Genomic DNA, 11031 nt, shown 5'->3' with positions numbered 1-11031 from the left:
TTGCCTGCAGTGTGTGGAACATTAATTTAAAGGTTATGATGATGACACAGTTGTACAACTATATATATGCATAAAAGTCAATAAAAGTCCTGTTCCATAAGCATGAATCATTGTGCTCTGGAGCACAGTGGTGTTGATGTGCAGAATAAAAGTACACTGCTCAAAAAAATAAAGGGAACACTTAAACAACACAATGTAACTCCAAGTCAATCACACTTCTGGGAAATCAACCTGTCCAGTTAGGAAGCAACACTGATTGTGAATCAATTTCACCTTCTGTTGTGCAAATGGAACAGACAACAGGTGGAAATGAGGCAATTATCAAGACAACCCCTATAAAGGAACGGTTCTGCAGGTGGTGACCACAGACCATTTCTCTGTCCTCATCCTTTCTGGCTGATTTTTGGTCACTTTTGCATTTTGCCAGTGCCCTCACCACTAGAGGTAGCATGAGGCGGTGTCTACAACCCACAGAAGTTGCTCAGGTAGTGCAGTTCATCCAGGATGGCACATCAATGCACGCTGTGGCAAGAAGGTTTGCTGTGTCTGTCAGCACAGTGTCAAGAGCACGGAGGAGATACCAGGAGACAGGCCGGTACACCAGGAGACGTGGAGGGGGCCGTAGGAGGACAACAACCCAGCAGCAGGACTGCTATCTGCTCCTTTGTGCAAGGAGGAACAGGAGGAGCACTGCCAGAGCCCTAAGTGGGGCCTGTGCTTACAGCCCGACACCGTGCAGGGCGATTGGCATTTGCCAGAGAACACCAAGATTGGCAGCCTCGCCATTGGCGCCCTGTGCTCTTCACGGATGAGAGCAGGTTCACACTGAGCACATGTGACAGACATGACAGAGTCTGGAGACGCCGTGGAGAACGCTCTGCTGCCTGCAACATCCTCCAGCGTGACCGGTTTGGCGGTGGGTTGCCGCACAGCCCCTCCATGTGCTAGCCAGAGGTACCCTGACTGCCATTAGGTACCGGGATGAGATCCTCAGACCCATTGGAAGACCATATGCTGGTGCAGTGGGCCCTGGGTTCCTTCTGATGCATGCCAATGCTAGGCCTCATGTGGCTGGAGTGTGTCAGCAGTTCCTGCACGATGAAGGCATTGATGCTATGGACCGGCCTGCCCGTTCCCCAGACCTGAATCCAATCCAGCACATCTGGGACATCATGTCTCGTTCCATCCACCGATGCCATGTCGCACCACTGACTGTCCAGGAGTTAACTGATGCTTTGATCAAGGTCTGGGAGGAGATCCCTCAGGAGAACATCCGTCGTCTCATCAGGAGCATGCCCAGGCGTTGTAGGGAGTGCACACAGGTACGTGGAGGTCACACACACTACTGAGCCTCATTTTGACCTGTCTTGAGGAATTTCCACAGAAGTTGGATCAGCCTGTGATCTGATTTTTCCACTTTTATTTTGAGTATGATTCTGAATCCAGCCCTCCATGGAATAATGATTTTGCTTTCCATTCATCATTCTTATGTTATTTTGTTTTCAACACATTCCACTATGTAATGCATAAAGAATTTCAACTGGAATATTTCATTCATTGAGATCTAGGATGTGCTGTTTAAGTGTTCCCTTTATTTTTTTGAGCAGTGTATATTGAGCCATCTTAGATGTTGCAGTTACTTGTTAAATGTGAGAGCTCCCCCTATTGATGAGATCTGAGATCACAATGGAAAACCGAATTTGATCAGCAGCTGTAATTGAGCATGAATCAGCCCACCTGTGTTCAGTTAAACAGAGAAGAGGGAATCTGAGAATAACCAACATCCAAGCATGGTTGCAGAACACAATTAGCACTACTCCAAATAACAGGTAATGCATGCAGTGAGTATGAAAGTGTGAATGTTTGTGCCCTGAGGTTGATGTGGGGTGGGGTGGGGTGGGGGTTTGGGGGGACAGGCAGGGAGGATAAAGTCGGGGTTGCCATGGAAACCATTGTATTTCCCTCTCCTGTGATTGGTGCTGCTGGCATGAGCAAGTATCTGCTATTTCTGTCAATATTCAACACCTCAGACATGAGCTCAGTCACAAGACACACAAAAATACAAACAAAGACTCCTCTATATCCTGTTTCCTTCCTGATAATTCCTCAGTAGTAGTGCTATCATCATATCTTGGATTATTATACATTAGAGTCTCAGGGTATTAGTTATCGTTTGTGCCTCAGTACCCACTAACATGGTTTACTGATAAAATGCATTTTAGGGAAAAAACTGAATATCTGATACTGTCTTTTTCTTACAGTTCATACAAGTGACCGCAGCTGCTCAGCAGCAGCAGTACCCAGTCTGATCACCAAACTGTACCTGTAACAAAATGCACACAAAACCTGTTATATGAAGAAATTTCCCCTCGGGGATTAATAAAGTGAATAACTAACTAACTAACTATATACAAGACAAAGCAGAACTATTTAATTTATAAAAAGTTATATAGTAATTAGATCAATTGATGAAGGTGTTAAAATTAGCAATTGATTTACCAGAAAAGAAGCAATGACTCATTAACTAATCAGGGTTTACAGAGCTTCACTTCTATTATTCCCAAAAGTATAATCCCCCCCCCCCAAAAAAAAAAAAAAAAAAAAAAAAAACCCAGCAGAGGACATTTCCAGAGGCAGCAACACTGACCCAATGAATTTAAAGCACAAAGATAATAGAAACATGAAGGAACAGACTCCAAATTACTCTGTTGCAAAAGGATATCCATGTCTTACTGAAATAGTATGGCTAGGGTTTATCCAATAATTACCTAACGCATAACGATTTTTTTTTTTACTTTTTTCAATAACAAAATTTTAACAATTAAAATAAAAATGTACAGTCTGCACCTTCACGACCCGGGAGGATGCACAATGACTACCTCTCACACTTCTGCCTACGTCTATGGATGCATCTCAAGGCTCTGTCCCAGTCTTAGGTCTCATCTTTCTTACCGTCCTCAGTTTGTATATGTCCTCAATGAATCAACATGTCATACAAAAGTAAGTTATGGAATGTCGAAGCTGTTATTGCTCTTGTAGGACTCCAACTAACACGTATTACCAATATCAGTTAATGTGTTGATTATTTTTTTTAATACTTTTTACTTGCAATATCCAAAACACAAGTAGCAACAAACACTCCAAAAGATATTCTGTGCAAAAATACTAAATAAGTAATCTACTGTAAAACACAACTATTCTTTACCAAGGTTATTTTTTGTGTTGTTTGACGGGTGTAAATAATAACTGGTTTTATACTAATATTTGAAAAATATAGAATTCATAAACAAACATTTTAAATGCACAATCCAATGGGTCCTTGTTCTCACACACTGCAGTGGTAAACAAACTCACTCCTGAAAAAGCTCAGTGAGTATGTGGGTATATATGTGGGCGGCACTAGTAAATGTTAATCTCGGCTCATTAACATAAACCACATTCTTTTCTTCTCTACAAATCAATAATCCAGCCTCGTGAGAGAGCTTTTGCAGGATTGAGCATCAGGGTAGATCTTGGCCAGCTGAGATAAGGAGACAGAGAATTAGAGAAATGCTGATCCTGAGGATAGAAGTGATTTTCTCTCCTAATTGTTGGGTACTCCTGGCCTTATTAGTGGGACCTGATGTGACCTGCAGGGAGGGGTGCAAAGCAAAGCCATATCTTCACGTGTAGACCACAAGGTGGCGAGGCACTAAGACCCAGTGGAGAGCAAGGGTGGCTGGGTCCTGCCTACCCGCCCGCTGCCTGCCTATCGGCTCGGCACGGCTCTGCAGTTGCTCTGGGCGCATGCCGAAGCCAATACACGTGTTTGTGGAAGTGAGTGTGAGGTGGAAGAGTGTCCTCCTTTTTGTGCACCATACTCTGGAAGACAGGGCCCCCTCTCCTCTTTTTTTTTTATTTCTGGTTTCAAATTTGTCTGCTCCTGCTCTGCTTCTCCCACCTCGGAGACCAAGCTGGGAAAGAGCTGAGTGGACGGAGGTGTGTGTCGTGTATGTGAAGGGGAGGGAGAGGGGGGGGGGGGGGGGGGTCAGCATGATGACGGCATAAAAGAGGCCAGGTGAGGAGGAGACACAGGAACGCACCTCTCCTCCTTCACTCGCTCTCTCTCTCTCCCCCCCCTCCCATCCCCCCCATCCCCCGTGACGTGGTGCCAGTGTGTGTGTGTGTGTTTGTGTGTGTTTTCTGTGTGTGTGTGTGTGTGTGGGAGAGACCGAAACAGGTCGCCGTTGCCTCAGCATTCTGTGAACCTGCACAGGAGGAAGCAACCCTCTCCAGACTGAGGTATGTCCCCGACTTATCATCACACACATTTCCAGCCACAGCTGCCCTGTCAGCAGAGCGCGTGGGGAGACGCGCGAGTTTTAGGTGGAAATTAGGATGCTGAAAAGGTGGGACTTGGACAGATTGTTGACTCAGGAGGCAGCGTGTTCTTTCACCAAATCGCACATCACTGTATCGCTGTGTCCATGTCAAAGGACAACATATGTGGAGGCAGATGCTTCGTTTCACATTTGTTGACGTGGAATCCTGTTCGTCGCTCGCATGTTGCTGCCGAGGAGTGAAAGTGCTCTGTAATAGGCAGACACTTGAACAACAGGCTAGTTTTCTCCTCACAGTAAACACAGTGTCATGTGCATATGATAGGGTCATATGGTTTCCAGTCAGCAGCGAGATTCCGCACGACCTTGTTTTGGAGCTTGGCATGACATTTTTTGTAGCTTTTGAGGCTGAGTTTAAACATACATTTGAATTGTTGTCATTGGTTTGATTACATGGAGACTGCGCTGTATGGAAGTCCCTATTTTACTCTGTCAACATTAAAAAAAAAAATTTAAAAAAAAAAAATCTTTTGTGTGGTTTACACAGAGCATTTTCAAATGGCAAGGCTTTTTAATTGGATTTTTGTGTTATGAAAGACCCTCTGAGATTTGAAACCACTTCACTTTGGGGAGTTGGTAGTGAAAATATGTTTCTTTAAAACAATCAATGCTGATCAGAGGAAGAATCCCCCAAGGGCTTCTCCATAGCTGTTGCTGCATCTTGTTGGGACGTATTTATAGGTTATTTAATTGGGCTGAAGGTGACTGTAACCCTTTGACCTATTCAGCAAAGGCCACCTACTTGCATCTGTCAGGTGATTGTTGTGCTTGATGTGCATACGTGGGCAGGAAAAGAAGAGGCGCCTTGCAGGGATGAAGCCTGTCACACTTGTGAAATGGAAAACTTGCACCTGCAGGTGTGCAGCATATGGAAATGTACCAAAGGCTGGGTGTTCATTCCACAGCTTTTACAGTGTGTGGGGTTGTGTCCAGGTGAGGTTATGACAGTAAACACAACGCAGGGCCTACTCTACCAGCAAACACTTCACTGCTGAAGGTGCTCCGCAAGCATTACATACATTTTAGGTCATTTAATGGAGCTGCATAGTTTTTATTCAGAATTAGTTCATACCGTGAGCTGTTAAGAATCCATATCGGCACATCCAGTCATTCAAAATGCTTTCTTATAAATAAGGAAATCACAAGAAGCTTAACATATTAAATGTTCATGGGAGGATTGTAAGCTTCGAATATGAAGAACATTTATTGATCTTTTCCTCCCATCACTTCAGACAGCGGGGAGCTCTTTAATGCAGAGTTTTGCAGTTTATTTGCTCATCCAATTTGCTTCTTCACTCGGTTAAGGGGGACATATGGTCCACTCTGTGCTTTTAGCCTCTCCCTGGGGTGCCGGTTGCCCTGAAATCACACATCTGAGGATGCAGATGTCAAATATGTTGCAAATTATGACCCTGGCAACGAGCAAGAGCAGAGTGCATCCAGTCTGACAGCTTTAAAGCTACAGAACAAGAGTAACACGACTTTGCTTGTACTTGACAGATAAGGATCATGGCAACACAAAGGACTGCGTTTTGATACATCTGAGACGTGTTGAATTGCTTATGGTGTATACATGGACAAAGGAATAGTTTTAGGGGGTTAAAATATTTATTTTTGATGGTTTTAAGAATGACAAATCTATAAAATTGTCAAACCTATATTTCAACGACATCTCGATCATATACATAATCATTTTCCTTTATACAGTATTGTGCAAACATGTTAGGAACTGCAGGTGAAGTGCGGATGCTTTCAAAAATAATACCGTAAATAATTAGTAATATGTTAACTTCATACAAACATAAAAAAGACCCCCCAAAAAACTGAAATCTGATCATTATTTAGGCAGGTAGGTTGTTCCAAGCATCATGGAGAACTTGCCACACTGTTGCAGGACTTCTTGCTATTTTTGTAGCTGAAAATAGTTCTTTATGACTCAGGGTCTAAGTTTGTGTTTGATATCATGCTGCAGAATCAATATAGCACTGATCAGGTGTCTCTCTTATGGTATTGCATAATGGATAAGAATTTAAACATTTTGCCTAAAACTCTAAGACGGCACTGAATATCATGCAACTTTTGAAATAGAATCAGACAACAAGTATTAGGCATTGTTAGACTTCAATAAATAAAAAAATAAAAATAAAAAAAAAGGCTTTCTCTCAGTGTAAAAGTCTCTAATGTTTATCTTTACCAGTGGCTGACCTAACTGGACTCTCTCTTTTGTTTCAGATCTTTCCAACTGTACGGCTTTTTGGAAAGAGCAGGACGCCTTCAATGAAAGTTGTGGCATATTCATGGAAGTCAGTGAAAGCTTGTGTGATCGTCTGTAGAGCTCCTGGCTAAAGTTTATGGGGGTCAGGGCCTACACGGGTCCTGCTGCCATGACAGAAACCCCTGCCTGAGCTTCTCAGTGACACCCTATGACAGGGGAGGATGGGTGATGGGCCCGTGAAAGTCAGCGGACTCTCTCCTCTTCATCCCATCCTCTCATGGAGCGCCCTGTCACACCGAGCCCCTCCTGGAACTCTTCTCTCTCCCCATTTCCAGCCTCACTGCAGCTGAACATCTCTGACGTGACCCCGCCCATCACAAGCACCCCTGGTGGGATAGATCTGAATCAGTCCCTGGCGCTGTGTGCTATGCTCATCATGGACGTGTTGGCAGTGGTGGGCAACTTGGCCGTGATGGTTGTCATCACCAAAACAACGCAGCTGCGGAAGTTTGCCTTCGTGTTCCACCTCTGTCTGGTGGACCTGCTGGCAGCGCTGGTGCTGATGCCTCTGGGGATGCTGTCAGACCGCATCCTGGTGGACGAGGCGCTGTGTCGGAGCTACCTCTGCTTGAGTGTGTGTCTAGTGAGTGCTGCCATCCTCACCATTTGTGCCATCAACGTGGAGCGCTACTACTACATTATCCACCCCATGCGTCATGAGGTGAAGATGACAGTGGGGGTGGTGGTGATGGTATTAGTGGGAATCTGGATTAAAGCCGTTGTCATGTCATTGCTGCCTCTCCTGGGGTGGCTGCTCCAGGGGAACCAGAGTCTGGGGACTCCTTCAGTGCTCATTCCTGGTCAGAGACACTGCTCCCTTCACTGGACTGGAGGCAGAACCACACGCCTGCTTTTCATGGTCTTCTTTACGTTAATCTATTTTCTGTGCCCCATGCTGATCATTCTGGTGGTCTACTGCAACATGTTCAAGGTGGCCCGAGTAGCCGCCATGCAGCATGGCCCCCTCCCTACCTGGATGGATACGCCACGACAACGGTCCGACTCTGTGAGCAGCCACTCCACCATGGCGGCCAGCCTGGGAGGAACTGGTGCACGCACCACCCCTCAAAGGACCTTCAGTGGTGGGAAGGCCGCAGTGGTTCTGGTGGCAGTGGGAGGCCAGTTCTGCTGCTGCTGGCTGCCATATTTCTCCTTTCATCTCTACTCGGCTGTAGTGTCACTCTCTCCCTCCTCATTGGCCCAGTTGGAGGACGTAGTCACATGGATTGGCTATTTCTGCTTCACCTCCAACCCCTTCTTCTATGGCTGCCTGAACCGGCAGATTCGCGAGGAGCTGGGTCGCCACCTGACTTGTTTTTTCAAGCGGGCTGGGCCCAGTGAAGTGGAGCATCTGCCCAGCCGTGAGGCCTCTATTGAGGAGAACTTTTTGCAGTTCCTCCAGGGCACTGGATGCAATCTGGAGCCCTGCAACTCTCACGACAGAGTCAGCCCAGAGGAGCCAGAGACTGAGGGCCTTCAGGAATCAGCTGTTCAGCAGAACACGCCAGCTGACTTCCACATCCCAGGGCAGATCCTTGAGGAAACCTCAGAGTTCATACAGCAGCAACAGCTGAACAATGAGCTACATGTATCAGAGAACTGCTGCAAAACTGTACTAGAGCTGTAGCTGCCTCGTGTACTGTCTCTTTTGCCATCGAATAATCCAATAAATACACTTAGTTTTATTGATATTTTCTAGTATTTCTTCAATTAATTCATCTCTTGTTCAAGCTACAACATGCTTTAAATCTATAAATCCGGTGAACTCAACTGTCTTTAAAAGACACATTTGAATATATCTTGTACATCCTCTCATTCACGTCCCCTACAGTCATGGCGCTGCAGCTTCACACATTTTGAGAGCCATACGGTGTCAGGCTGTTTCTGTGTCATATCAGCAGACAGATAACGAACCCTTGTTGTGTTAATCACAGTTCAGTGAAGTGACAACATCACATAAACATAACTTTAGGGGCAGCATAGTTTTCATAGTTTTATTTCAAACTTTAGGAGCCGTTCAAAGGATCTTTTCATTGGCAAATTCTCAGTGACATGTCCAATTTAGTTTACTCCTTCATTTCTCTTTTAGTTTCCTTCAAGCATGACATGACAAATTGTATATTGTACATTGTCCTGTCACACTTGCTATTTCATCACACTTTAATTCCATATGCTTTTTTGTCCTCTCAATCAATGTTTCAATTTAAATTCAATTCTAAAACTACAGGACAAAATGTTCCCTCATGTTTGTGTTTTCAGACTCGATGAAGCCATTGACAATCAGTTCAAAGTGACTCCGTGATACAACAGGTTCTTTACAACCAAACAGATGTTTTGTTACAGATTTAACTAACAATCTGATCATTAAAAACACATCAGGCACTAAAACATCACCAACAAAGTGTCTGTAGAACTGCTTGTTGGAAGAAAAATGGAGTTAAGAGTAAAGTGAGTTAATGTAGCTGACGCTGCCAATTTGTTTGGTGAATAAAGAATCTGTTTCATCATGTATTTATTCCATTTATTGCACATCTCATACCACCATGGATTTAATGCAAAAATGTTCCTCAGTATGGCAGGGAATATTCAGAGCCATTTTCAAAAAGTCTCTCAGTGTTAAATATTCATTGTGTTGAACACGATCATTTCACAGCTGGTGCTGCTGGTGATATTTATCATAAACAGGCTGGTGTATTTTTAACCATTTTCCAGGAACGTTATTATCCTGTTTATCTGTCTTGTGATTATCACCTCCTCACCAAAATCATCTCACATTGGGAGGCTCGTGATTTCACCCTCTTCTTCCTCTCAAAGAAAAACATTGTGACTGGTTTCATTTGTTCGATAGCGGCGGTGTTAAGGATTAAGGCTACGGCACATTAAAACTGTTGAAATAAGGCTCGGTGTGAACAGATCGGGACGTTGCAGCCGAGTCCCCGTTACCCCTCGATGTCTGTGCTGTTTACAGGTAAACACAAAGAGCAGTGCTAGCGCTCCAGTGTTTGTGCAATAAACAACCAGGCTTATTGTGGCTACACGCAGCACACAGGTGTGACAATGCTTACATATGGAAAGCTTTGCCTTTGGCCTTATTTAGCAAGAAATGGAAGACACTAGTGATACTTCCTCTGATCTCAGGTGGAATATTGTTTGCACGAGTCACACGAGCAGTGACAAATGTTCCAAAGAAAACTACAAGGCACAAATCTCTCACTAATACTCCTTTTTTGTTCTTTTTCTACTTGCTCTTTCTTGCTGCCTTCATCTATTTTGGACTGCCTTATACTGGATGGCATGATCACAAGACACTCAACACAAGGCGAACAGGGAAGGTTCATAGTTTGCTGTGAGTCAGAACAAAAAAAGGTCCCTTTGTCAGGGGAAGACATAATGTTCTTAATTTTCTTAGATATGGCTTTGTTGTAGACTGTTTCAGGCAGCGTTGCCATATCGTCTTGTTTTAAAATGTTTCTTTTGCACCAACGTGAGGCCCAAATGTAGTTAGGCATAAAGTCAAAAACAACAGTGAACAGTTAGTGAGATGAAATCGCTGCCATCCTCCTCAGTGCTGTGTGTAATTTAATTACAGAATATAAAACTATTAGAGAATTTCATGTCACAAATTCATATAAAACTGCCTTGGTTTATTTCACCAGCTCCTGGGAACAAGGGTTTAATCTCTTTAGATAATCTGAGCTCTTCCCCATTGAGCATTATTGATTATCTCCTTTTTATGGTTCAATGCTGGAATAAATTCGTTGATATTTCACACAGTCATTATGCTGAGTGTACATCAACCTACCATTCAATCAGCTGGACTTCCATTACCGCAGCGACAAAAATTGCCCAGACCAATCTCATTAAACGCTTTTCGGCTCTATTTTTGCTGCCATCTGTTGATTACGAGCATGGAGAAATAACCTGTTCTTAAGGTGAAAGGCAGATAATATTTTCAGCTTCAGAAATATTCATGGACATTGTTAACTATAGTTTGTTAATTGTAAATCATTAGTACAGTTCATTTTCCTCTCTGTTTCATCTTTTTTTGTGCCTGAGCTAAAAAAAGACTGTTAGGATTCTTCATTATTTCGTTCTGTTTTTCTCTCTGTTAAGACTACCCTGTGTATTCCCCATCAGCTGAAATTATTAAAGACATAGAAAGAAGATTAACACGAATTGTTGTGGTTGTTGTTGTTGTTGTGGTTGTTGTTGCGGCAGACATTTTCAGATCAATAATTGAGTGATCCAATCAATCATCTCTTTCCTCTCCTGCCCTCTAGCTGCCTCTTGCTCTCTGAATCTCTGTGTCCTTGCATGTGAGCGTGTTGCAGGTAGGGGGTGCTGTGTCGCTGAGGTGAAATGAAGCACTGAAAGCAG

The 11031-nt window shown here is 43.8% G+C and overlaps 1 protein-coding gene across 2 annotated transcripts; it reads left to right on the top strand.

The window, feature by feature from the left end:
- The first annotated feature begins 1261 nt into the window (after positions 1-1261).
- On the top strand, positions 1262-10809 carry gpr61 (G protein-coupled receptor 61). 2 transcript variants are annotated; one of them, XM_069141418.1, is made up of 2 exons: positions 1262-1322; positions 6612-10809. In XM_069141418.1, the coding sequence occupies exon 2, from the start codon at positions 6872-6874 to the stop codon at positions 8279-8281; it is 1410 nt and encodes a 469-aa protein (XP_068997519.1). In that variant the 5' UTR covers positions 1262-1322; positions 6612-6871; the 3' UTR covers positions 8282-10809. The 2 variants fall into 2 exon arrangements, with proteins under 2 accessions (XP_068997519.1, XP_068997518.1); XM_069141417.1 differs by lacking the exon at positions 1262-1322 and adding an exon at positions 4037-4281.
- Positions 10810-11031: the final 222 nt, after the last annotated feature.

This window comes from Embiotoca jacksoni, unplaced genomic scaffold (genome assembly GCF_022577435.1).
Source record: "Embiotoca jacksoni isolate LCO1_2020_lvr unplaced genomic scaffold, fEmbJac1.0.p SCAF_9, whole genome shotgun sequence".
NCBI lineage: Eukaryota > Metazoa > Chordata > Actinopteri > Embiotocidae > Embiotoca > Embiotoca jacksoni.
This window is presented reverse-complemented; position numbering and strand designations above follow the sequence as displayed.

Bases quoted from the DNA above. Each gene is read 5' to 3' on its own strand.
- gpr61 (XM_069141418.1), top strand. From the start codon at position 6,872: ATGGAGCGCCCTGTCACACCGAGCCCCTCCTGGAACTCTTCTCTCTCC.